The 27,698-nt window shown below is 44.5% G+C and overlaps 2 protein-coding genes across 9 annotated transcripts in view; both read left to right on the top strand.

Moving 5' to 3' along the window:
* TECPR1 (tectonin beta-propeller repeat containing 1) overlaps window positions 1-1,353 on the top strand; it is a 53,529-nt gene extending 52,176 nt beyond the window's left edge. For all 4 annotated transcript variants that reach the window (XM_085891329.1, XM_085891330.1, XM_085891327.1 and 1 more), the window contains 2 exons: window positions 214-333; window positions 771-1,353. In XM_085891329.1, coding sequence (XP_085747455.1) covers window positions 214-333; window positions 771-923 — 273 coding nt within the window. In that variant the 3' untranslated portion in view covers window positions 924-1,353. The remainder of the gene's footprint in view (window positions 1-213; window positions 334-770) is intronic.
* Window positions 1,354-3,191: 1,838 nt separating this feature from the next.
* On the top strand, window positions 3,192-26,786 carry LOC147021415 (vacuolar fusion protein CCZ1 homolog). 5 transcript variants are annotated; one of them, XM_085891334.1, is made up of 15 exons: window positions 3,193-3,742; window positions 7,168-7,261; window positions 8,592-8,677; window positions 8,810-8,887; window positions 9,777-9,824; window positions 11,272-11,355; window positions 19,515-19,690; window positions 19,788-19,869; window positions 21,786-21,847; window positions 23,621-23,732; window positions 24,174-24,207; window positions 24,332-24,449; window positions 24,637-24,795; window positions 25,091-25,218; window positions 25,711-26,786. In XM_085891334.1, exons 1-15 carry the CDS (start codon window positions 3,668-3,670, stop codon window positions 25,764-25,766), a joined length of 1,392 nt encoding a protein of 463 aa, XP_085747460.1. In that variant the 5' UTR covers window positions 3,193-3,667; the 3' UTR covers window positions 25,767-26,786. The 5 variants fall into 5 exon arrangements, with proteins under 5 accessions (XP_085747462.1, XP_085747460.1, XP_085747457.1 ...); XM_085891333.1 differs by lacking the exon at window positions 8,592-8,677 and adding an exon at window positions 6,622-6,719 and having other exon boundaries at window positions 3,194-3,742; XM_085891331.1 differs by lacking the exon at window positions 8,592-8,677.
* Window positions 26,787-27,698: the final 912 nt, after the last annotated feature.

Here is a 27,698-nt window from a genome sequence, read left to right as displayed (position 1 = left end):
GAGCCTAAGATCAACACTTCAGAATTATGTTTAGTCTTCAGAATTGTAGTTTTTAATGAATTAATAAATTGTCTCAGAGTGACTTAACTATGACATCATGTAATTTAGGAATTTTTCCATTGTTGAGGAATAATTTACACAAGAGTGGTGCCATGCAATTGTAGTAGTGTGACCTCACAGAATGACATTTGTCCCCTTGTGTCATATCCTCAGATTTGGGCCATTGCAGACCACGTGCAGGGCACGATGAGTTTGAGTCGCGGTACGGTGGCACATCGCATTGGGGTTGGGCCCGCTTCACCGGCTGGGGTCCGTTGGGAATATGGCATAGGGGTGAGTTCGATGATGAGCATTTGATTAAAAAAAACCTCATAAAGTTTGGGGTTGCAAGGGCCACACTTACCACTCGCCAATTGATTGAAATGGTGATAAAATGACTGCCCAATTTCTTACCAAAATGTATTTTTAGTTGTTTTTGACATTGAAGGCCCGACCGACTTCCAGCTTTGCAATCTTGTTCTCACTTCCAATGCTGTCATCCATAGCTTAATCCTTGTGTTATGCAACATTGACCTTCAACAATCATCGTGTGGTGTTGGGGTTTCCCTCTGTTGTTTTTCTTTCAAGTTAAATTGGTGAAAATAAGTCTTTTGTTATCCTTGGATAATACGTGAATGAAATGATAGTTGTGTTATGCCAAAGCTTCTCATTCCAGGTCGGAAAGCTTCCCATTGTCCCGGGGTTGCCCTAACTGCTTGAATTCTTCACAGGGTGGCTGGGACCATATTTCTGTCCGGGGATTCTTCCCGAGGCCGCCACAGGTGGACGAAGTTCAATCTGCCGACAACCTGGATCTCCTTCCATCTCCAGACAGTGGAAGCAACACCCGGTCCACCGAGTCATTCAGTGCCATTGCATGCTGATGAACATGCATGAATAAATTATTTTAATTGCTCAAAGTTCTCAACAGTATCACGAAATGTCTGAAGGTTGTGTTTCGGGTGATATAGATCGTCAATTAAAGTCCAATTGGTATTGTGACATCAACGCATGCTGGAGGTTTGAATCCTCCTCAAAGCTGCCACAAAGCTCGACCCACAGCCCATTTGAAAAGGTTAAGCTCGTTCAGTTTTTAGTGACTTTGCAGGTAAATTAAAGCTGAAAGCTATTGCTGGACTATAAACGTTTTTCAGTACATTGGGTGAGTATGTTATAATGTAAAATGAACATTATAGTGTCTCAACAACACATTGTTTATATCTTTGTTTCTCTTCCGACTCACAGGCCTGATTGTGGATAAATCCCAAACTACAGTTCAAATAAACCCGTTATTGCGTTGTGTTGTGCAACATATTTGCCTTCCTTGTTTTATATTGCTTCCCCCTACCCTCGCACTCCGCACCGGCCCTACTTCTCCTCCCTTCTACGAGCCCACCCTTCTACTCCCTCACCCCTATACTCCTCCACACTCCCGCAGTCTCTGCAAAATCCCACTCTTCCACACACCCACACGACTAGCCCACTCACCCACAGGTAAAATAGACAGGTAGATTAAATCTTCCAAAAATCCAGGCTGGAGGCACACTTCAACTCTTTTATTCCTCCATTCTCCTGTCTTTGGAACTATTTTCCAGAGGCAGCAGTTGTCTCACTCTGCCATCCAGGACTTCATGCAAGCACCATCTCTTTTCACTCACCTGGTATTGGCTGGATAAGATAACCAGGGACCCACTGGTATGCATGGATGACCCACAAAATATGTAACTGAGAAGAAAGTAAATAACAATGGATTTTTTGTTAATGCTGTGGACAAACTTTGGTACATCATGGGTGATGAAGGATGTGGTCAAGTTTCATTGAAATTGTATGTGTGCTTGCGGAGGAGAAAGCAAATACATATCTTGGAAGGCAACCCCCCCACCCCCCATAGATGCCCTTCGGCCCCTATTTTTTGATGATTATTTTTAATGTTGTGAACAATTCATGTGATGTGTGATGAAGGTTGTAGTCAAGTCTCATCGGAATTGTATGTCGTTTTTGATAACAAAACAATACCTATTGTGGGGGTCAACCCCCGTAGATCGCCATCGGGCCCGATTTTTTAATGAACAAACTTTGGTACATACACGGTGATGAAGGTTGTGGTAACGTTTCATCGAAATCGTATGCGTAGTTTCAGAGAAGAAGTTGCAAGTATTTGTCAGACGGATGGAGGAGCCACCCCATAAGTGTCTTGGAACTCAGTTCCAGGTGAGCAAAAAAAACCCATTGCTGGACCATAAATGTTTTAAAGAGCATTTAGGTCAAAGATTAGGTGAGCTATCACCTCATTCCAAATTCTTGCCTGAACCTACAGGGGGGAATGCATCAGCAGCACAGCCACCCCTCCTCCCCCTAATCCCCAATGATGCTACCTCCCCCACCTTGTGCTGTATACGAAATAAGATTGTTTTAGTTATTTATATAGGTACGAGAAGCATCAGTTTCGTATGGGAGCAGCCATGGGGGAGGGGGGGGGGTAGGGGTCATGGTATTATGTTTGATTATTAATACCATTGCAGAGTATCCACCATGCGGCTAATATAATGTTGTTGCAAGTATGCCGACACGTTTCTTTAGTTGGGCGGTGTGTCGGCAACAACTCGCTGCTTCGAACGCTTCAGAAAATAAGATTCATCTGGGTTACGTGTAATGAAATGAAAACATAAGTACAGCTTATGTGCATATATAATATTGTGGTTATATAGCTCGGATAATTCCAATTGCACTCACCCTCCCAAAAGAAACTGCCACGATGGGTGAAGTTTTTTTTTTTTACTTCTACTTCTACTTCTACTTCATGGAATCAAACAAAACTTGCACATGCACAACTTCAGGGTGCCCCGATGAATCCCTGAAAGTGTCAGCTTCCTTCGTGCAATCCTCTCGGTGGATTAGATGAAACACACATTATATACATACAGGGTGTTTACCAAGTCCTATTACCCCATCCGCAGAACTTGATAAATGAATAATAATGAACACACAACAGGTATAAATGTAAACGATGAGCAACAGAACATATGTTGTGTTCCTCATGTGGGTCAATAAATGAAACGTCACTTCCGCTTGAGCCAGAGACGTGTGCATTCGTCACTTCCGCTTGAGCCAGAGACGTGTGCATTCGTCACTTCCGCTTGAGCCAGAGACGTGTGCATTCGTCACTTCCGCTGCACGATGAATCGGTCATTTTCATTCCCTCAACCGTCTCAACCCGACGTTACGCTGCACTTCCATAAATGAACTCGTTACGGTGTGTCGGTTCATGTGTGACATCCCTGCTTCCCATCCGCTCTACTCTCGCACACAACGATACACACTCGCTCGCACCCGTTCCGGTTTCAAACTCCGGGATCGAACCGTTTTCCCCACGGTGATCTTGATATGAAATAATGGACTTCCGGGGGTGGGGGGTCTGGAGCGTTGATCGAAACGAAATCGATTCCAGCTGCGCCCTCTGGTGCCCGTTATGGTCTCACACCTTTCCCCACACGAAGAACCAGCGCCCTGTTGGGAGGTTCACTTCCATTTATTCTTCCCTTATCCCCGCTCAGCTCGATTCGGATAGAGATCGGGATTTATCGCCAACAAGACGGGAGACGGCGACACGCTTCCCTGTTCTGGCAACATGGACGTTCTGGGCGCCCACTCATTGGTTGCCTTTGCGGTCTACAACCCGCGATTCGGGTCCAACGAGGGCGAAGTGAGTCTCTTTCACACGATCGCAACAACTGGGTGTTGTATACTGTACTCGCGGGAAGTCACGAGTTCACATAAGGAACGTTGGCTTCAGTCTGACCTCATGTTTTAGTTTTCCCCGTTTACCTACCTTTCACTTTGTGGTGTGTACTGTACACGCGTCAGGCTGTTTGTGGTGCGTACTGTACACGCGTCAGGCTGTTTGTGGTGCGTACTGTACACGCGTCAGGCTGTTTGTGGTGCGTACTGTACACGCGTCAGGCTGTTTGTGGTGCGTACTGTACACGCGTCAGGCTGTTTGTGGTGCGTACTGTACACGCGTCAGGCTGTTTGTGGTGCGTACTGTACACGCGTCAGGCTGTTTGTGGTGTGTACTGTACACGCGTCAGGCTGTTTGGTGTGTACTGTACACGCGTCAGGCTGTTTGTGGTGTGTACTGTACACGCGTCAGGCTGTTTGTGGTGTGTACTGTACACGCGTCAGGCTGTTTGTGGTGTGTACTGTACACGCGTCAGGCTGTTTGTGGTGTGTACTGTACACGCGTCAGGCTGTTTGTGGTGTGTACTGTACACGCGTCAGGCTGTTTGTGGTGTGTACTGTACACGCGTCAGGCTGTTTGTGGTGCGTACTGTACACGCGTCAGGCTGTTTGTGGTGTGTACTGTACACGCGTCAGTCTGTTTGTGGTGTGTACTGTACCCGCGTCAGGCTGTTTGTGGTGTGTACTGTACACGCGTCAGGCTGTTTGTGGTGTGTACTGTACACGCGCCAGGCTGTTTGTGGTGTGTACTGTACACGCGTCAGGCTGTTTGTGGTGTGTACTGTACCCGCGTCACGCTGTTTGTGGTGTGTACTGTACACGCGTCAGGCTGTTTGTGGTGTGTACTGTACACGCGTCAGGCTGTTTGTGGTGTGTACTGTACACGCGTCAGGCTGTTTGTGGTGTGTACTGTACACGCGTCAGGCTGTTTGTGGTGTGTACTGTACACGCGTCAGGCTGTTTGTGGTGCGTACTATACACGCGTCAGTCTGTTTGTGGTGTATACTGTACACGCGTCAGGCTGTTTGTGGTGTGTACTGTACACGCGTCAGGCTGGTTGTGGTGCGTACTATACACGCGTCAGGCTGTTTGTGGTGAGTACTGTACACGCGTCAGGCTGGTTGTGGTGCGTACTATACACGCGTCAGGCTGTTTGTGGTGTGTACTGTACACGCGTCAGGCTGGTTGTGGTGTGTACTGTACACGCGTCAGGCTGTTTGTGGTGTATACTGTACATTCGTCAGGCTGTTTGTGGTGTGTACTCAACACGCGTCAGGCTGTTTGTGGTGTGTACTGTACACGCGTCAGGCTGTTTGTGGTGTGTACTGTACACGCGTCAGGCTGTTTGTGGTGTGTACTGTACACGCGTCAGGCTGTTTGTGGTGTGTACTGTACACGCGTCAGGCTGTTTGTGGTGTGTACTGTACCCGCGTCAGGCTGTTTGTGGTGTGTACTGTACACGCGTCAGGCTGTTTGTGGTGCGTACTGTACACGCGTCAGGCTGTTTGTGGTGTGTACTGTACACGCGTCAGTCTGTTTGTGGTGTGTACTGTACCCGCGTCAGGCTGTTTGTGGTGTGTACTGTACACGCGTCAGGCTGTTTGTGGTGTGTACTGTACACGCGCCAGGCTGTTTGTGGTGTGTACTGTACACGCGTCAGGCTGTTTGTGGTGTGTACTGTACCCGCGTCACGCTGTTTGTGGTGTGTACTGTACACGCGTCAGGCTGTTTGTGGTGTGTACTGTACACGCGTCAGGCTGTTTGTGTGTACTGTACACGCGTCAGGCTGTTTGTGGTGTGTACTGTACACGCGTCAGGCTGTTTGTGGTGTGTACTGTACACGCGTCAGGCTGTTTGTGGTGTGTACTCAACACGCGTCAGGCTGTTTGTGGTGTATACTGTACACGCGTCAGGCTGTTTGTGGTGTGTACTGTACACGCGTCAGGCTGGTTGTGGTGTGTACTATACACGCGTCAGGCTGTTTGTGGTGTGTACTGTACACGCGTCAGGCTGTTTGTGGTGTGTACTGTACACGCGTCAGGCTGGTTGTGGTGTGTACTGTACACGCGTCAGGCTGTTTGTGGTGTGTACTCAACACGCGTCAGGCTGTTTGTGGTGTGTACTCAACACGCGTCAGGTTGTTTGTGGTGTGTACTGTACACGCGTCAGGCTGTTTGTGGTGTGTACTGTACACGCGCCAGGATGTGCATTTTAGACATGTACGATGTACTGTCCCTTGAGCTAAAGCGGTTCCCGTGTGATTAGACTGAAGATCATTTGTCTTGTGTGACAGATAAAATTGGGGGGTTGGTGGGGAGGGGGGGGGGACAAAACCAAAATGTCATGAAGACGTCATCGGTCGTTTGGAGAGAAAGTATATCGTCATTGACAAAACAATGATGTCATTGTTGTATAAAGGTAGATACTGTACATGTTTTCTTTTGTTCGAGACGCTGGTGCAGTAATGATGTGTAAGAGATACCGTCACAATAATGGCCACGATGACGAAGTGACTCGCATGGATGTGTCACGTGACCATTCTCGTCAGTATATGAAGCAAGACAAGATGTGTTTTTAATTTAAAGTTTGTGGTTATTACCTCCACTAACGATTCCTTGATAAGTCATTTGAAGGCACAATGGTGCATCGAGAAACGAGTCGTGTGTCTGTCTGTCTGACTGACTGACTGACTGACAGTCACTGACTGCACAAAGATCTGCTTCATACTAATGTAGACAATGTAACAGTAAAGTCTATCAATTTTGTGTAACATGTACATGGACAACTGCAGTAGTTTAAAGTCAACCCTCCGCTCGTGGTGTCTGATGTGTATTCTGTGAACAGGAATACAAGAAACTGCTCTATTATTACCCAGAGGATGTTGAAATAAATGAAAAGATAAAGACCATCGGATTGTGTGAAGCAATCGTCCAATTCTCAAGGTGTGTGCTCCTTCCGAAAGAATGGTCTACGGTTCATCGTTGTCTGTCCACCTGTTTCCACCGACCAGTCACTCGTATCGCCGAGGCCGATGTCTCGGTTGAATCCGTGAAGCTCTGAGGCCTTGCTCTAAAGTGAGCTAGTTTCCATTTGGGTTCAGTGGACACCAGTTTGTTCACCTTGCCTGAAGGGAGAAACTATTGAGTGTGTGAGTCAACATGCAGGTCGACTTTACTAGCTCGTCCGAATGAAGAGGCCATTGTAATGTGTGAGTGTGATTCTGTACGCAGATCTACTTTCATACAGATCATTCGTTATCAAATCTGACGTAATCGACATGCCTCCGCGAGGGCCTGTATTGTTAAACGCTCTGTCTTGTTTGTCGTGGCTTGACTGTCCCTGCGGTGTGCTGTGCTCGTACCTCCTTGTTTCACCTCTTCTCTTCTGCAGGACCTTCTCACGACAGAGCCCAGCCCGCGCTCTGCACACGCAGAAAAACAGGCACCACTTTTACGAGGCGGAGGAACATTTCTGGATGGTCATGGTATATTAAAGTCACTTTCATCACACCCGAGTAAAGTTTACCTTTGGTTACCTTCGCATTCTGTGAAAGGTTATGTATTGGTCGCTGTGTATTTATTTATTTATTTAGTTGTGAATATGTGTGTGTGTGTGTGTGTGTGTGTGTGTGTGTGTGTGTGTGTGTGTGTGTGTGTGTGTGTGTGTGTGTGTGTGTGTGTGTGTGTGTGTGTGTGTGTGTGTGTGTGTGTGTGTTATTCGCATAACTCAGAAAGTATTAAACCAAATCACTTGAAATTTGGTGGGATGATGGGTTATTATCCAAGGAACATTTGATTAGATTTTGGGAGCGATCGGGTCAAAGGTCAAGGTCACGGAAAGGTCAAATTTGTATTTTTACCATAGCGCGGTCAATTTTGATCTAATTGGCATGCAACCGATGCCAAAATGTTCAGAAATCATTGCCCAATCTTGTGATGGGCGACATAACACAATTACGTCATTACCCTTGTTTTTAAAAGAAAATGTCCCAAATCCTGGCATTATAATCAGTACCAAAATATATGTTTGTGGGAGATGCCAATGATTATTTATTTGTTTTTTATTCGCATAACTTAAAAAGTATTAAACCAAATCACTTGAAATTTGGTGGGATGATGGGTTATTATCCAAGGAACATTTGATTAGATTTTGGGAGCGATCGGGTCAAAGGTCAAGGTCAAGGTCACGGAAAGGTCAAATTCGTATTTTTACCATAGCGCGGTCAATTTTGATCTAATTGGCATGCAACCGATGCCAAAATGTTCAGAAATCATTGCCCAATCTTGTGATGGGCAACATGACACAATTACGTCATTACCCTTGTTTTTAAAAGAAAATGTCCCAAATCCTGGCATTATAATCAGTACCAAAATATATGTTTGTGGGAGATGCCAATGATTATTTATTTGTTTGTTATTCGCATAACTTAAAAAGTATAAAACCGAATTGCATGAAATTTGGTGGGATGATTGGTTATTAGCCAAGGACTATTTGCTTAGATATTGGGAGCAATTGGGTCAAAGGTCAAGGTCATGAAAAGGTCAAAATCGTCTTTTTACCATATCGCGGTCAATTTTTATCCAATTTGCATGAAACTAATGCCAAAATGTTCAGAATTTAATGCCCAATCTTGTGATATGCAACTTGACACAATGACGTAATTGCCCTTACTCGCGGTTGGGGGTCAAAGGTCAGGGGGGTCACGACCTTGTAGATGTGCGTATTTTTATCATAACGCAGTCAATTCTTATCCGATTCGTATGAAATCAGCACCAAAATGCTCCTTGTTCTGTTCCCCACACTCTTATGCCAAGAACAAAACAGTAGCGGCGGCGAAGGTACATGCTCTCTACGAGTGCCCATTCTAGTTATGACTTTAATGGGCTTTGTTGACCATGAGGTGAATTATTTTAAAATGACCACCTTTTTTAATCACAGTATTGTGTTCCATGGTTGAGTTCAAGACCATTTTGATGACCGTGGAGTGGAGTGTGGTTGGCATTGATGGGGGACATCTGTTTCTCACCGTCAGGTGGTGAAAAATCCAGTTGTGATGAAGGAGAATAGTGAGGGAAAGAGTGTGCCAGAATACCAAGAAGATGTTCTACTGGTGAGTCGAAGAGTAGGTGAAGAGGTCGAGCTGAGAATTGAGTGTAGGAAATGGTCGATGGTTGTTCTTGGTAAAACGCACAAGTACCACACATCTGCTAATTGGTGGATTTGTGCTTTTTTGCCTCAGAATCGGTTTATTTATTAAGTTAAGTTGTGGAGGTATATTTATTTATTTATTTTGTGTTACTCGTCTCCGACAGAGGTCGGGCCAAAAACACTTACCTTAGAGCTGTCTAGGCTGGGTTTGATTCCCGACTATAAACTGACTCTGGTGCTTCACGGACGGGGAGTGGCATCACAAAGTGTGCCGTCCCTCGGATGGACATCCCAGCTGCGAGCATGAGTTGGTGGATGTTAAAGATCACACGATGTCTTTCATGAAGAGTAGGCGAGTTATCGCTGGCACCCTCAACAGATTACAAATGCCTGCCATAACTACCACTTTGAAGGCAAAGGCAAACCACCTCGTGTAATCTTGGAGTTTCTTTGGCCACCCGAACCTTCCCTCGGGCAGAGAACCACAAAGAGGGACGTTACCCTTCTTTGACTGCTCATTGTTAGCTGTTCAAGTTGGTTTAATTTGAATGGAGAAGTTTACTGTTAACCAAATTTAGAATTAATTTAATTAATTACTTAGATTAATTGCACTTGCATAGGATTTTAAAATTTATTTTAGTGTGATGCAGTGTGTATGCAGACTTGACCTTTTGGAGAGGGTTCAACACAACTTTCACTTAGCCCTGCCTTGTATTGTCATTAAAATACCTTATTGTCTTGGAGATGTCAAAAGGTGATTGATGGACAGATGTCTTGGTAGTTTGACTCCCTGGAGTTGTCGTTCTCACTCGAGTTTCCTTGCATCACCTTTGTCTTGTGTCTCCATTTAGGACTCTGTGTATAACGCAGTACTGCGTCAGACTTACACCATGTTCAAGGTAAGGCCTGTTTGAATTGGCAACATTGATTATTATGTGGTGCAATCGGATTTGATTGCAATCGGATTTCTTAATTTTATTATTATCTATATATTAAAACTGAAGGACCAATTTTGTGCTCCTCCTCGCGGTCGCGTCACGTTTTTCTCGGTACTGTGACCTGGACTGAAAGAAACTTCGTACCTGTAAGAGTGCATCGCACATAGTGGCAATAGTCAAACTTCAACTCTGAAGCAGAATGAACACTTTTCGTCCAAAAAAAATGCTTAGCAGATGAATACTTTACTCCGTGATGAAACGTCACAGCCCCGTCATCGAAGTCCCGACCCGGGTTAAGGTCACAGCCGCGTCATCAAAGTCCCTACCCTGGTTAAGGTCACAGCCGCGTCATCGAAGTCCCTACCCAGGTTAAGGTCACAGCCGCGTCATCGAAGTCCCTACCCGGGTTAAGGTCACAGCCGCGTCATCGAAGTCCCTACCCGGGTTAAGGTCTCACGTTAGAGACTACTTCAACCCGGGTTAAGGTCTTATGTTAGAGACTTCATACACTTCATATTTGGTACCTATCTATGTGTCCTATGTCCTATGTAACTATTTTGAGTCCACAAAAATTCAGTGTCATATTTGTGTGGTCATAATTTGTGCGACCGACAGTGAAAACCAAAAATTAAAAAGGAGTAGTGTACACCAAAAATGTCGTGTACAAGGACGTTTTGTAGGCCTCATCAGGTAAGGCCATGGAGTACATCGACTGGGATCCTGCTCTTACAAGAGCCGCCACTGGTTGTCATATTGGGCTCATGGAACGGAATCCGTCTGTGACGAGGTTTCGGCTAGTTATTATTATTATTTACCAGCAGAGTACCCACCCTATGGGCGATCTTGTTCCAAACATGCAACACGTTCTTCTGACCCATACTTTAGGCGGTGTATAGGCAACTGACTGCTGCCTCAATCTCTTCTGGAAAAAAAAAAAAACTCGGGTTATGTGCATGAAGCAAAAACATACCGACCGCTTATAAATTCAAAACACCTCACTGCACTGGAAAACGTGGGGACAGGAATACAGGACTATAAATAGTGGGAACTTATAATACCCTCTCCCACCTGGAGGTGGCGCTACACGATACACATTTACACAGAAAATTTGTGTTCCTCCCCTGCCCTCTCCACCTCCCCCCCCCCTTCAAGACCACCAGCAAAGATAAAAAAAGATAAAATCACCCCTATACACTAATTGGGGTCATGCTGATCCCATGTAGCAAGTTTGGATGTAATCGGCCCAGAACTGTAGGAGTAGCGCAACAAACAAACATACAAACACTGATCCGTGAATTATAATCAGGATTGCTGTTACCGTACATCCTCTCAATTTTTCACTCACTTAACTTAAAAACCCTGTTGTTAATACCTTGTCATACCCAATCCAACCTTTTCCTTTCCACAGTTGTTCAAAGGCACGTTTGGCATGGCGATGGAGCAAGGTGGGGTGGAAACCCTGAAGAGGCGATTGCAAGAGTTTTTCTCACGAGTAGGTCATTGGGCTAGGATTGGGTATTTGTTGAGCCTTTAGCAAGGCCTTGCTTTTAATTTTACAAAGAACGAGGCAGTAAATCGATGCTTGAGAAGGGTTTCATGAACTGGTGGGGTATGCTTACACATTGTAAGCAACAATGAACCGTGCTTTGTACGTAGGTACATAAATAACAACAGCTTCAGCATGACCTCCCATTCTCCCCATTGTCTCAGGTTGCTCACTTGCAATTTCAGCTTTCTCTGTCACCCGGAAGGTACCGAACATTAATATCAGTGAGTGGTGAGAAGGAGCTTTATATAGATAAGATGAACAGGCTTGCTGAACTCTTTCACACCCGAACATACTGTAGTTGCATGTGCACAAATGGTTGTTGTCGTTGTTGTTGTTGTTTATTATCCTCAGTCGGTTCTGCTTGAACAGGCCCGTGGCATAGAAATAGCCGATCGATCCCACGGGAGCGATCCAGAGATCCCTCGCATCTGAGATGTTGTGCTCTTGCTTTTGTGGAGCCAGGACCACGCAGTCTTCCATAATGTGTTTTATAGTGTGTGGGATGGCCGGGCAGAGGTTGCAGGTGTCATCCATCAGTAGTGGTGACGAGTCTATGTTTGTACTGTGAAAGCTGCGGGTCGTGTTCACAGCTGAGGCATGAAAGCTGAACTCAATCAGGCCTGGGAAGTAATCTCTCTGTGTCGTCGATGGGTGGCGGGTTAGTGCCCAGGATACTGTTTGGGGCCACGCTATTGATTGTGTTTATGGTGATGTAGGTATGGATATTTTTATCCCCATGCTTTGAAAATAAATAAATGGGGGGATGGGAGGAGATATTGTAATCGGCTCCATCTGTCTGTCATGTGCAGAAATTCATCAAACCTGGTAGTTGTGATCACCACATGACAAGAAGGTGTGAGAGCAGTATCATTTTTGGCCTTGCTCCCTGGGGTGGGGTCAAAAGGTAAAGTCCAAAAAAATGCAATTAAGGGCACATTTTAAAGCTTTTCTTTCATGAAACTTTGTAAATGCAATCAACATTGGGGGATGCATGAAATACGTAACGTTTGTTTTCAGATTTGATCCCGGTTCATGCCCCTGGATTCGGGACTTAGGATCACAGGGATCAAAATGGAAGATTTCATTTTAACTCATAATTTGATATTGGGTCATTCCTGGTGGAACATTTTTCCATCTTTCAACTTCGCTTTAGTTTGTAGTTGTCATTGATAGGTGGAGGGATGTTTCAAAGGATGTTGTTGTAGTGTCTTTGTGGTGTAGTCTTAATGTGTCTAGCGGTCTGTGGGTGGTTAAACATGTAGTTGTATGGGTGATTAGGGTTGGCACTTGCAGCTGCAAAGAACTGTGTACCTCTCATGTCCAAGTGGTCTTTGATTGTTGTTGGTTATTGGTGTTGCTGTTATTGCTGCTGCTGCTGCTGCTGCTGCTGCTGCTCAATTAAATTGTTTTGTTCTAAGATATGGTGTGGCTTCAGGCACTTAAAATGCCTCGCCTGATTCATTTAAGTCATCACAGCCATTGATACCAGCCATATACTGTTATGCTCTATTTCAGCCAAAATGAGTATTTAAATGTTTAAAAAAATTTTAAATCAGGATGTAGAAACCCCATGATGCTGTCATGCTCCTCTGGAGTTTATATTGTGTGATGCACCTACCAATTAGATTCATACCAATGTTAATCTGTCCTTTTTGTAGTTATTCTGCTCTGATAACCAGTAGGTTTGCTCACTTGCTTTATTTGAGTGATTTCGTGAAACCGATACAAATGCAATATTTCATTATTTCAATACCAAGTTGGTTAAATGTACAAATACATTCACCAGATATGGTGTTGTAATGGTTAGAGCATCACCAGATGGGTGGTGTAACGGTTAGAGCGTCACCAGACGGGGTGGTGGTGTAACGGTTAGAGCGTCACCAGACGGGGTGGTGGTGTAACCGTTAGAGTGTCACCAGACGGGGTGGTGGTGTAACGGTTAGAGCGTCACCAGACGGGGTGGTGGTGTAACGGTTAGAGCGTCACCTCTGACTCTGGGAGGTCGGTGGTTCAAACCCTTGCTAAGTCATACCAAAGACATTAAAAATGGTACGTGCTTCTTCCTTGCTTGATGCTCAGCATTAAAAAAAAAAAAGATAGAACATGGACAAACAACCATCGGTTGGCATTCATGGAGAGGAGGAAATTTCCCCTTAATCGCCCTGCTGGCTATGAAGATAAAAGTGATGTCGTAAATCAGTACTCCGTGCCCTAGAAGTTGCATCACCCCCCCCCACCCCATAGCTAATTGGCTGTTTGTCTGAAACCAGATCTGGTTGTGTCATGTAGTTGTATGTGTGTGTTATTTGTCTATGCGTAAAAAATGGTGTCGCTCCATGAGGTTTTCGCCCTGTAGAAAAATAATAAACTAGAAAATAAATTGCTTACCCTGTGGAGTTTGAGAAGGACTTTGTGCAAGTCAGCTCTTCTGTTTTTAAGGTTTTTTTTTTCTTTGATCAAATATGGTGCCAGACCAGTGACCGATGTCACTTTTATCAAACTATATTTCCCATGGGTAGTTGATCAATTGGTTAAAGTTTTGCATTGATCAGTTCGCGGTTTCAGAAAAGAAGATTTTCAAAGATTTTCACGTAGATCCAATGGAGCTGCCAAACCACATAACCTATGACATCAAAAAATTGCATTCTGGCAACAATTGGGTAGGGGATAAGGTATGTGTGAAGGTTCATGTTGATCGGATAAGTTCATTTTTCTATCCAAGATGGCTGCTGAACCACGTGACTTATGATGTCATCAATTTAATTTTGTTGACCAAATTACTCCGAGATGACCCTCAAAATTTTCACAATGATTGGATCAAGTGTTGTACTTGTCATCATTATGACGTCATAATTCAACATCATCATTAACATATTGTTACGGCTGTGGAAATTCGCATTACACCATGAAGGGCCCGTAGGTGAGATATCTCTAAGTACATGTGTAGTTAGCCCAAACCCGTTGTATAGACGGAATTTATGTGATCCAGTCGGGCTGCGACACTTTGAGTTAGCAATTTTTTCTGTTCTATCTTTATTTTGAACCAACCACGTCTCAACCGCCATCACACAACAACCACCACGCCAGCCATCGTCACCAACTGCAACCACGCTCCAACCCTCGGACAACAACGCCAACAGCCACGACCTTTACCTTCACAACTCGCTCCCACATCATCGCATCACCGCCATTCCCAAACGGCACCATAACCATCAAACCACCACCGAAAACCCTCCACCTCTCTCCTTCTACGGCCATTCCCGCACCACCTGTGAACACTGAGCGTCGGGCTGTCTCGGGCCCGTTCGGCGATTGGTGCCGAGCGCACCGAGTCGCGAGCGCAAATAGCGGCCTTTCCGAGGGAAAATTCGGATGAAGAACGCTACACGCCCACTTTTCCTCCGTCCAATTAGCAAGCGCGGGGCGACTTGGCCCCGCCTCCAGGCGCATCTGTGTGAAATCGATATATGCAAATTCTAGGATCAGGGGAGGTTCACGCCCCCGTTTCCTCCGACCAATGGGCGAGCGTGGCTCCACCCCCGAGGTCATCCTGATCCGAATATTTGCAGATTAGCTGCTCCTGCCAGCCTATAAGAAGGTGAATGAGGTCAGTCGAGTCGGGTGGCGAAGTCATCGGTGTGGCAGAGAGTTGGGTTCTGCAATCGGCTGAGGAGAGTGTCATCGAGTTGGGTTCTGGAGTCGGCTGAGAAGAGTTGCGGGAAGAGGCAAAGGAGCTCGGGTCCGAGGCGAGAAGGACGGCGGTCGGCGACGAGGTCACGGTGTGGGATCGCTCGTCGCGGGACCCAAGCCAGCCAGCCATTCTCCTCACCCAGGGCATCAACAATTCCCCCTTTCCCCCGCGCTGAGATAGTGCAAAAAGGGGGCCCCGTTCCCACCCCACTCCAAACGTCGTGCCAACGAAACCCGCCAAGGAGCACGGAGTCAGGGCACAGCCGCGCGGCCACATTTGCGGCTCATCCACCAACGTGTCACGAGGACGCGGGTAGGACCCCCCCGGTCTCGCGGGCCTGGCCGCTCCTCCAGGTCACGCGCACATTTGGCCTACAGGCCTGTCTGCCCCCTTGTCTATGAAGGTGGCTTCTTTCCTTTGCTTTTGAGTAAATGTGTGTTAGCGCCGTCTGCGAAGTAGAACTGTATAAGTGTTGCCGTGTGTGCGCGTAGTCGGTCGTAACTCTGCGTCGTCGTTGCTTTTTTGTTTGGGTTGCTATATGTGCATTTTGACTATGGCTGTCTATATGTGCTTTCTGTGTGCCGGGAAATAAATGTGCATTGTGTGAACCGTTTTCCCGTTTCGCTTCGTCTTTTCTTTATTGACCATCCATCCTGCTTAACATAAAGGGTTATCCCGATAGTACGGAACGGGCCGCCCAAGCGGCTCGTGTCCGGAGTCGACCTGCGGCGAGGTACGATCGCCCGGTTTACCATCCGCGTGGGTAATTAAGTAGGTCTAGTTTGGCGAACAACCCTATCCTACGCGGGTGGCCGATTGGCACGATTGTGAGGTCGAAAGGCCCACCCGTGACTGGCTCCGGGCGATAGTTCCCGGAGGGTCACGACTGAATTGTCCGTCCGGTGGGCGACGCGGTCACGATTCAAGTGACGTGGCCATCCGCACGCCAGCGGGCGCTAATTCGCAAGAATATCTTATTCCCCGTGGGAAGTACATTATAATGAGCTATGATTCCCTTTTTTTTCCATGGAGCGGTTTTGGAAATATAGAGGGGCAAAGTGTTCAGTTTTTCCAAGATGTCACCTGTACCTTATTACACATGACATCATAATTATCATTGAAAAATTCTTCAAGAGGAGGTGCTCCAATGGTGAAAATTGCTTCCATTGGACCAACAATTGCAGAAAAATTAATTTTCATACTGACTGGATGAAGCGTTGCACTTGTTGAATTATGACGTCATAATGAAGGCACCGATGACATCATCATTAACATATCTTATTCCTAATGGGGAGTTTTTGACAATGAGCTATGGAGCAGTTTCGGAAATAGAGGTGCAAAGTTTTTTTAGGTGTTTCCAAGATTGCGCCTGTACCACGTGACCTATGACGTCATAATTATCGTAATAAATTCTTCAAGGAGGCGGCGCACCTATTTGGAAAATTTCTTGTCAATCAGACTAACAGTTGCTCAGAAAATGAATTTTTCAAATGCAGACATGTACGCACGGCACACAAACGCGACCAATCGCTTTACCCCGCTTTTCGCTTCACGAGCACAGAGTAATTAATAAAATCAGAATATCTTCCAGCATCGTCCAATTTGGACTGGGAAGCATTTTTGATGCTGGGGAAAGTTGGTTCTTGTATGTTTGTGTTATGTATGTTATATTCATGGCAATGGCTCTGCAAAGAGGGCAATAACTTTTCATTAGAGACGAGGTTTGCTGGCATTCCTCGGCTTACACATATTAAACTCGTAAAATGTGTTGAATCAATAAAATGTTAAGTTTTGCATTCCAAGCCATGTATACACAATAAACACACACCTTTTATGCTGTCTCAATTCAGGCCCCAAGTGACCTTTAAAACATTTATCTTGGTGCAGATGGCAAAGAGGGATACAATTTCCTTCCTATAAACCATGGAGCAGACTTGCCTTACATGCTGCTCAATAAATACTCACTAAAGAAAAGTTTCTTGCCGATCAACATCTCGTGAGCGATGGATGTACTGGTGCCTTGTCATACATCAAACCAGCTTGTTGTCTTCCCATTCATTCGACATTTAATGGCTTTGGAGCACAAATCCCTCCCAGAACGTTTTCTTGTAACAGTTGTATCCCACCATTTGTTTTGGACATTTTCTGAAGTATTCCCTTGTGGAGTGTGAAACGTCTAAATAATGGAGTGGTCTTTGTAAAGTGCATTCGGGTTTGTTAGTGGGGTTGGGGGAGGAGTTGTGAGTTCAAAAATAGTGTACACAATACCTCATCAATGAGGTATTTTGCTGTTAAATAAAAAAATGAAATAAATACGACACTCTTTGACGTCGCAACGTCGATCGATATGCCTCCGTCCACATGATTACATCATTATACATATTTGTTCCAAGTTTCAGTTGAATCCCTTCAACTGTTCTCAAGTATCACATTTTTACGTGAAATGACCTCTGACCTTTGACCCAACATACAGTGATCCCCAGACAGTTATTTTGTAAGTATACGTGCAGTTAAACCTTCCCCTCATGTCTAATGGGTTAACGGGACGAATTGCGTTGCGTGGGTCTTATTGCTAAGTCTAATTATATCTCTATCTTCGTTCCAACTCTTTTTCTCTTATCCATGAAATAAGTCAAAGCAGGTACCGCACCCAGACGGCCGCCTGTGAAAATCACGATGAAAAACCCACCACTTCTACTGTACAGGATGCGCGTGGTGCGCCCTTTCATTCAAATCTGCATCTAATAATTATATCTGTCTTCTCTTCAACCCTGATTTACATCCAATCCTTTTCTTCGTTCCTTGATACAAAGTGAAGCAGGCGCAAATGCACAATAACAGACACGCATGCAGCCCTTTGATAATCACCACCGCACTGTACAGACACGCATGGCGAACATCTTTATTCAGGTCTGCGCGCTGATTTACAACAGCGTCCCACCGTCGACCTTCGCTCGCCACCTCGGCCACCAATATCTCCTGCAAATGGCAGAGGTCATCCAGTGCCTCCTCGCACCTCCACCTCAACGCAGTCGCCACCGGGCAGGGTCATGCTGCACGGCCCAGACCACTTGGGCCGCATGGCGTGCAGATGGAACTAGCGCATTGACCAGTGCCAACCACAGAACACCGGGGGTGCCCGAACGGGCATGCGGAACGCGACTCTTCTAGTAACCGGAACACGGTCCGGGAGTTCGGTGTAAGGTGGCGATTCATGTCGCGGTGTTCAGTGCAAGACAATTCCGCGGCTCGGCCATGTTGCGCCGGATGTACAAATGGGACCACTTCTGGCCAGGAGCCTGGCAGCGTGGGGCCAGGGTCCAATAGGAGCGCACGATTTTGGGTGACGATTCATCGCTTTGGGTTTTCACCCCACCCTACACCACAGGGCTGATAAAAGGCGGATCGCAAAGCCGTTCGCTCTGTGGGATCGATCTCTACATTCACCTGATGCTCCGCCTGCCTCGCATGCTGACTCCGCCTACCGTGCATGCTGGATCCGTCCACTTTCTCTCTGGATCTCCGCATTCGCTTGCTGCTCCGCCTTCCCCACCTGTTGACTCCCACCTTATTCGCCTACTGGGTCCGCCCACTTATCCGCCTTCCTTTCCTGTCAGCTCCACCTATTTTCTGGACCAGTGCGGAGCACCCGCTGAGCCCGGACAGTAACCAAGCATGAGACAACGGCCGACTCTCAAGGTGGGATCAATCAGTGGAGCGTTTCGGCGAGTCTTGTGGGAACCCGAGATAGCTTTTCCCCCTCGTGGTGGTCTCGCCCTGACCCCAGGCAACAACAGTATATACTTATACCAAGTTTTGTCAAACTCCCATCACTGGTTCACAAGTTAGCTCAGGAACAGATGTTTTACCGAACGGGACCTCTGACCTTTGACCTCTTGACCCCATAATATAATCAGTTCATCTTTGCATCATTATACACACTTTTATCAAGTTTGACTTGTATCCCTTCAGACATTCTTAAGTTATCGCGGTCACAAAAGCCTAAAAACCGAGGGATGTCACACGTATTTATGAATCGCCCTGCCTGTGAAACTTTAGGATGACAGTTTATAACTGGTTTGGGATTTGAACCCAGGCTAGACAGCTGAGAGACGAGTGTGCGTACCTCTAGGCCATCCTTTCAGCTCAACATTAACAATCCCACGGTGCCTATTTTGGCACCCTGGACAGATTGCAAATTCCTGCCCAAATCGCCCGGAGTCGAACGTCAGTCCGTGAAAGGCTTAGGCCAAACATCCCCCATGGTCGACTTCACAGGATGGTGGGATTAATTGGGGTTATTAATCCCTTCATTTAAGCAGTAGTCGGTTTGTATTGACACATAAATCTCTCCACATGAATTGCATGCATAATGTCACAAGCCCTTTCGACATGTGTCCTGTTTGCACAGTACCTGCTGACCCTACGCCTGGAACAATGTGATCTCATCGATACCTTGGGAGGAATTTCATTCTTTCCCTTGGACAAGATGACCTACCTCAAAATCCAGTCATTCATCAGCATGGTGGAATTCAGTTTTGCGCACATACAGTTTACTGCATTCCTCTATAACGAACAGCTTGTGTGGTAAGGCCTACTTACTGAGTTTCAATCTCGGAGTGATTTTATCATATCGCATCTTGGCACGTACTTTCTCATGTTCGCATGGTCACATGCCATGTAGGAGCGGCCTGGAGCAGGATGATATGCGTACTCTGTTCAAGTACCTGACCACCTCGCTCTTCCCCAGCACCATTGAAGCCGAGGTGCATTCTCGCCAGCTCTACGTTTGTGAACGTAGGGTGATTGGAGGATTTTGAAGGGACTGTGGAATGTGGAGTTAAGTTGAATGCCAAATGGCAGACAGGGCTTTGTAATCGTTAGTATGTGTGTCAGTGTGTCTGTCCAGTCCATCACTATTTTACCATTTGAGTTTTTGTCATCAATTTTTCAACAAACATTTATTATGAGAATGTGATGAAAACTAATTAATAATTGGGTCAAAATGTCAAAGGGAAAAGTCACAGTCATATAAATTATTTGTCCGTCCGCTGCTGCACAGTGCAGGACGGCCTGGATTTTTTTTTTAATCTCTTCCATGTTTCTTTCATTTGGCTGCTTGCATTGTGAGATTCTTTATAGTTTACCATTTGAGCTTTTGTCATCCATCTTCCAACAAACCTTTTATTTTGAGCATATGGAGAACACTAATTAATAGATTTAATTTATTTTTTATTAACCTCCGCCATCGAAGATGGACAGAGGTTAATGTTTTCACCCGTCTGTTTGTTTGTTTGTTTGTTTGTGAACAGTATTACGGAAAAACTCCTGGACGGATTTAGATGAAACTTGGTGGGGGGATTAGGTATGGTCCAAGGATCATGCCATTAGATTTTGGACTTAGTCCAAAGTCCAATATGGCCGCTATGGCGGCCATTTTGAAAAAATATTTGAATTTTTATTTTTGCATTTCTACACGTTTTAAGTGATTTCCAACCAAAAAAAAAAAAAATTCGTGAGAGAAAAAAAAAACCCAAATTTTTCAACTTTTTTTCCAAAAAATTTCTATTTTATTTGAATTTTTTTTTTGCATTTCTACATGTTTTAAGTGATTTCCAACCCCCCCAAAAAATTTGTTAGAGAAAAAAAACCCAGAAATTTTGCAACTTTTTTTTCAAAAAAATTGATTTTTTGGGGGGGCATTTCTACATGCGCGTCGATCTAGTTTAGTTTATTCAATTGGGGTTCAGTAGAGTCTGATCCGTTTTGACCTACACTGAATAGGATATCGGGTTCACTTAAGTGACCCAGCAGTATTGGCGGCGGAGGTTTTGCGCTCTACCGAGTGCTCCCCCTCTAGTTTTTTAGCTGTTGTTTTCTTCAAGTTTAGTTTGAGTACAAGCCGGATGTGGATGGGCTTTACATTTTGGGATGCTTTCTAGTTAGGGTTGTAATGCAATTCCTGTGTAATCGATTATTTGGCATTGTGGACCAAAGTTGTACGGGTGTGCATGTCAGGCCTGCTTTGCACTAATTTGATTACATTGGTGGTCATCTATTTGTAATGTATACACAGGGGTTGAGGTAGTGTGTGCAATGTGCGTTGGGGGTGTTCAGGCATTGGGCACAAATGAATCGCAATCGTTGATTACACCCTAACATTTTGTTGATAGTTTTCTCCCTGAATATTTCCATAATTTTAATTGTTTATTTCAATATAACGTTGATTATGGTGGTACTGTATTTTTATTACTGTAGTTTAACAAACTATTGCATTTCTTTTGAGCTTCCCATCAACTTGTCATTCACTTCACTTAAACTCTGCACTAATGGCATTCTTAAGATCCTATTTAATTACTGGCTTAATTAATCCCACATGAGCAATGTTTTCTTGGTGATTAAAAACTGACAACTTGACTTGTCGCTAAATTTTTGATTTCCAGTTGAGTTGCTCGAAGAGACCGTTACTCCATTTTGAGAAATTCTTCCTTGCATCTGCATGCGTTCTGCCATTAATATTGCCCTTTCTAATTACGTTACATCATTCAGTTTTCTTAAACACCTTTGGATGAGGCAACACATGAGAAAACGTTGCACTTGATTGATTGTTTTCTTTACTTGTATGAAATGTTTATGGGATGCCTGACCTGTTCATGCATGCAAGCTTTTCCTGTGTGTGCAGCTGGCTGGTAAGGAGTCCCCTATCCATGTCTCATTTCCTGGATATTCGCAACACTATGGCAGGTCAGTGTTGAGCCCTGGTCATATATCGGCGATCGCGTCGATTAGGGGAAAAATGCTTGTGGTACAAATTGAATAGAGGTCATGTGATGGGATCGCAATAACCATGGTGTGAATGATAACGATACACATCATTCTAATTGGTCCCAGAGTTACTTATTTATTTATTTTTCCTGTTGCAACGTGATAATCGGTTGTATGCTTCAGCCAATTGGTGTTGAAGTCGTGATGTCATGATCTTACACTTCCTTCAAGCGAGGAGAGATGGATGATGAAAAATTGATTTCAGAAGTGGAATGTTACTCAATGTCGGATGACAAATCCCACATGGTTTTCAAAAATGTTTGTAAAAGAATGACATTTGGAAGGTGTGTGTCATTCTCTCAACCATTGTCTATGTTGTAGGATCTCCTGCATCGAGAACTATCTTCTATATCTATTGTTTGGTAATTAACAACAGGAAAACTTCTTTGTCACCATATTGTTGTGGTTTCATTGTAATCGGAATGATTATCATTTTGTGTCATGTGTGACCGAAACAAAATGCTGTTATCGCCGGTGGGTCATCCCAGTGACCTGGTGTGAATCTCGATGGGTCACATTAAAGCGGCCGCGGTGCCCGACAGATTATGTGGCTCTGAGCCGATCACTTGTCTTTCGCCACGATACCATGCTGGTGAGACCACTGAGCCAGTGTGTGTGCGCTAATTGTTGCAGTGCACCCGATTCCATTTATCGGCCGAGCGGAGCCAGTGAGCGCACAGCACAGTTCTGTGGTGGGTGCTAATCACCCATGCCAAATTAGTCCGTTAGCGGACGTGCCAAATTGTGATTGTGATCACGATCATCCAAATTCACCCCGAGACTAAATGGATTTAATAGTGAAAGTCACACGAGGCCGGAGTACAAAGTGAATCAAAATAACAGCTCATGGTGATAATAACCCTTAAACCCACTACCGAATGCATGCACCCACAAAACCAACGACGAACAGGAGATCCCTTGTTTGTAACCTCTGCCTTAATGGGCCCAGTCATATCACATGAGATAAACATCAATGATGGTTAGACAAGACATAAATACCCCAGCTCTACCCCTCCTCCCCCCCCCCTCTACGACCTGTCATACGGACGGTCCTCCCACTTTTCTTGGACCAAGTGGAACACGGTTTTCCCGCATAAACTCATGCCTAAAGTCCTGGCGTTACTGTAAAAAGGAAATAAAAGATAAAGATAAGAACATTAAATGGGAGCTTGAATGGATGGCGGTTTTCACACACACACACACACACACACACACACACACACACACACACACACACACACACACACACACACACACACACACACACACACACACACACACACACACACACACACACACACACACACACACACACACACACACTAGGATGGGTGGATGATATCTGCATTCCTTTGTGAAGAAACTGCATATCTAATATCATGACTACCTTACCTCATGGTACTCTATTACATTCACTCTGGGAAATAACTAAACTATTCTATGCAATGTAGCCCTATAAGTCATTTCCAGAACAGTGTATAGTCAATTGTTGGTGCAGTGTGACTGGGTCATTAAGGTCACCATTAGTCATGCTGATGATTCCGTATAAATTATGAAGCCTATGAGTCTCCATTTTTATTATTATTATTTTTTTTAATAGTGAAGGTCACACTGGGTAACTCGGAGAAAATGCTGAACCTAGAATACATGATTTAATCATGGTGACTCAAATAAATGGAGTGAATTCTGCAGGTTTCTCCTCGGCCCACGCAGCCTGACTGACCCCAACAGCCCTCTACGTGTACCCAAAATCCACGTGTACATTGGCAGCAGGCACAGCGAGCTACACCTCATTGTGTACAAGGTACTGTATTCCCCCAGGGTCACATACTGGCTCATCAGCTATTGGTGAAACTCTAACTGCCCACAGGATAAGCATTACCTGTGAATTGGCAGATATACTCTGACTCACCTTTTCAATATATAGGTAAAACAGGTCTATTTGTCAAATCATTTTAATTGATTGTGTTTGCATACACTATTTAAATGAACTTCACTGCACCATTTGACTTTATTTTGTAACTTATTCTCTCCTTGTCTCTTCATTGCACTTCATTTTCCTTCTTTTATATCTCCTTGCAGCCCCATAGTTCAGCTCTAGTATCAGCAGGTGTGAATCATTCGTGTGTGTGTGTGTGTGTGTGTGTGTGTGTGTGTGTGTGTGTGTGTGTGTGTGTGTGTGTGTGTGTGTGTGTGTGTGTGTGTGTGTGTGTGTGTGTGTGTGTGTGTGTGTTTTCTCTCACAGGCATTAAGTGCAGCTGTATGTTTCCTCGTTGATGGTGAGTTTGATTTATGTTTTGCTGTGAAATGCTGCTTTCCACATTTTCATAATACTGTGCAGTACTGATTTGTCTGCAGAATGGTTTGTCCTACATAAAGCGCTGCTTTCACCACTGCCCTCAGCGACTGTGGTTTTGACGTTGGACTTCTTCCAAAGACTTGATACCCTGGTTGGACCTCAGTTGACCTTATTGGCATCCGATATAGCGGAACAGTACAGCAGCAACCGAAAACCCGCCTCGTAGGTTCTGGCACTTGAGCACATCCAAAGCGGTGTTTTGAGACCATGGAGCAGTTTTTCTCCTTTAAGCAAGGATGAAGTTATTAGAGTAGTTTAATTTTCAACTCGTCTCCTTGTTACAACCAAGTCCCAAAAGCACACATTACTCTTCTTCCTCTTAAACTACCACCCAACCCTCCCCCTACAGGTCAGAAAAGGATTCGCAGTTCAAGTTTATTTACTTCAACCACATGAACCTCGCAGAGAAATCCACTGTACATGTGCGACGTGCGGCGAACCCTTCATTGGTCACCGTGCCCACAGAGCTTTTGCACATCCTGGGTGACATCAACAGTGACTTCGCCAGGTGCTATCTCCCTGGGATGAAAGGGTCTTGGATAATTAACTTGGCTACTGTTTTCTGGTGTGGCCTTGTTGCCCATGCAGTGCCCCTTCCCCCACCATAAATTGAGTTTAACTTTGCCAGGGTATTAGCACACAATGGCATATTTAATAGGTAGGGTGCGATTTTTAAAGTCCACAAGTGAATACAAGTCGACGGGAAAGTACTACTGTTCATTGTGTGAAACAAACATCACTTTTACTTGTTAATTCTTTGAGATTTTTTTCTCTTCATTAATCTATGTTTGTGCCCTTAACAGCTCTGTGGAAGATGAGGAGGTGACAGTAAAGGCAATGTCTGATTACTGGGTGGTGGGAAAGAGATCAGACCAGAGGGAGCTCTACGTCATACTCAACCAAAAGAACGCAAACCTCATTGAGGTTAATGGTACGCAGCTGTGTTGTTCAGAATGGGAGGAGGTGTTTGAGTTGTTAAGGGATAAACCTTGTTGTTTGTGTAGGTTTTGTTTTTCTAATGATGCACCGAGTTTGATTTTTGACGGGATTTCATAAATACCCTATTTTATATTTATTAAAGCTCATTCAGAACGGTAGCTTTATGCAATTAAAACCTTTTGAATGACCTGCTTTGAGATATAATCAAATGAGCTTGATAGACTGGTGTAGCAGTGAGATTTTGCACACTGGTGTGGGAGACATTTTGAAAAGGTGCAAATTGATTTGCTTTTCTGTCTCTTTAAAATGGAGTATTTTACCTCTGCATGGACCATCTCCATATTATATGTGCAAGTAATGAGAAAGATGTCAGTTTTATTGTCTGTTTTTCACTTTAAAGTGAGAGTTGTGTTGAAACAAAAGGAAGAGATTGTGGATTTCTGTGTGTTTGTGTGTGTTTGTGTGTGCACGTGCACGCGTGCAGAAGAGGTAAAGAAATTATGCACCACACAGTTCAGCAACATCTTCTTCTTGGACTGATTGAGCAAACATTGAATGACAAAAACAATCAATAACCAAGGAACCGTCAGCCATCTCTGTTGGCCCAACTGTTATTTTGCCAATGCCGTGAAGACTTACAGTTGCTGATGCGGTAATTTTTCGGCCTGCTGCACAGAGCAAGAGGCAGCTGTGTTGAGCTTGGGGATTACATCATTGATGTTCATTTGTAAAAACATCCTTCAAATTCCCAACTATGCTAAACCCCCACTGCAAAACTACATTTCCCCTTAAACTCCCACTGCCGATCTCCCATGGCACTGTCATTTCTTCTTCTTCTTCATGACACCTGCCTTGGCTGAACTCAACGTTTCCTATTTGGGTGTCCCAGAGCCGACCATGCCGGTCTTACCAGTCCTTGCTGCACTGACCAGCAGCACATTTTTCTCAGCTTGCACAACTTCAAGGCGCTTCATTCTACCACAGAAATGATGATGGTTATTTAATCGGTCACCTATTGCCAATTACTCCTGCCAAGTCAGGTACTTGCCTTTTAACCATGGCCTTTTCTTTCGCCGCCTCTTTCTCCTGTCTGCGCCGAGCTGAATTCTTCGCTGCAATATCCCGACACTCCTCAAGCTTCTTTTGTGCTGGAAAGAGCTGATGATGGAAGAAGAGCTCAAGCTTCTGCTTCCACAAAGCCAGTGCTGTTTCTTTGTCTTTGAACAAGGGGCAAGAGGGGAACAAGACCTCACAATCAGTGAATGGCTTCAAAATTATGACTGTCTCCTCGTAATTTCCTTTCCCTTTTCTCCAATATTCTCCTTACTTTTTTTTTTATAGTCGAACTTGGCCCACTCATCATCTTGGCCACAAATTTTGGAGCTGGTTCCTTAAAATGTTACAATATGACCCTTTGATCAGTTCTAGCCTGCTCTGTCATAAAATGTCCCATCTTTCTTTGTTTGTTTGGTGCTTCCGCAAAGCGGCAATGTTTGTTCATGTACTGATCACAAAATGCCCGTCTCATAAACAGAATAAAGTTTGACCATGTGAGTTTCACTTTTGCAAACAGATAGTTGGTTACACAAAGCTGGTAGTAGTTTCTGAACAAAAGACCTTAAATCTTTAAAGGTCCTTGTCCTTTGTAGATCTATACGAATAAAAGAGAATGTGTGTCTCCTCCATAACTCCAAAACTATAAAAATTTAGCAGTCTGAAACTTTGCTTGCAAACTAAGGGAACTCCAAGGAAGTGCAAGAGTGAAAATTGGGTGTTTTCGTTAATTAAAACACCCCTTTTGAACACAATTAACAGCCTTATTTAATTATTATCCTTTGTCAGGCGCATCCTCGGCGACCTCACTCTTTGAGGTCTTAAGGCATCTCCTGGGTAACCTTGCCAAGGTCTGAAGCCCCATGTTTTTTGGCCTGCTCAACCATGCCTTGACTTGGAACAGGCTGCAATGATTTCTTAACAATAAAGTTTTTTTCACTTTCCTCATTATTGAATGCCTGTTCATCATAGCTATGAATCGCTGTACACATCGCTTTTGTCAGTGCTATTGTTTTCAAATTAGGAGCTTGGAGCGATTTCATGCATGACATGATACGATTTTCCATGATCTACTCTCACAGACTAATTAAATTATATCATCGAAATATTATTTCGGTTTTGAGGATCTGATATCATTCGGACTAAAGAAGTGTTGAAATCTGGAGAGAAATCTGATAATTTAAAGAAATAACGAGTCCTATAACTAAGCCGATATACCTATTTACTTTAAGAAAGCAAGGCTATGTTCCCTCCTTCTCCATACATACACAAGAAAATGTAAAATTTCCAAAGCATTAAACTTTATCGTTTTCTCCTGTTTGGATAATTATATTGAACGAACAAAAAATTTAGGAACGTGCCAAAATTAACAAGCTTCATTGAGCGATATGATTTAATGCATTCACTGCTCGACCTCAC

This window comes from Eptatretus burgeri, chromosome 8, assembly GCF_056783735.1.
Source record: "Eptatretus burgeri isolate ZD-2024b chromosome 8, Ebu_testis_v1, whole genome shotgun sequence".
Classification (NCBI taxonomy): Eukaryota; Metazoa; Chordata; class Myxini; order Myxiniformes; family Myxinidae; genus Eptatretus; species Eptatretus burgeri.
This window is presented reverse-complemented; position numbering and strand designations above follow the sequence as displayed.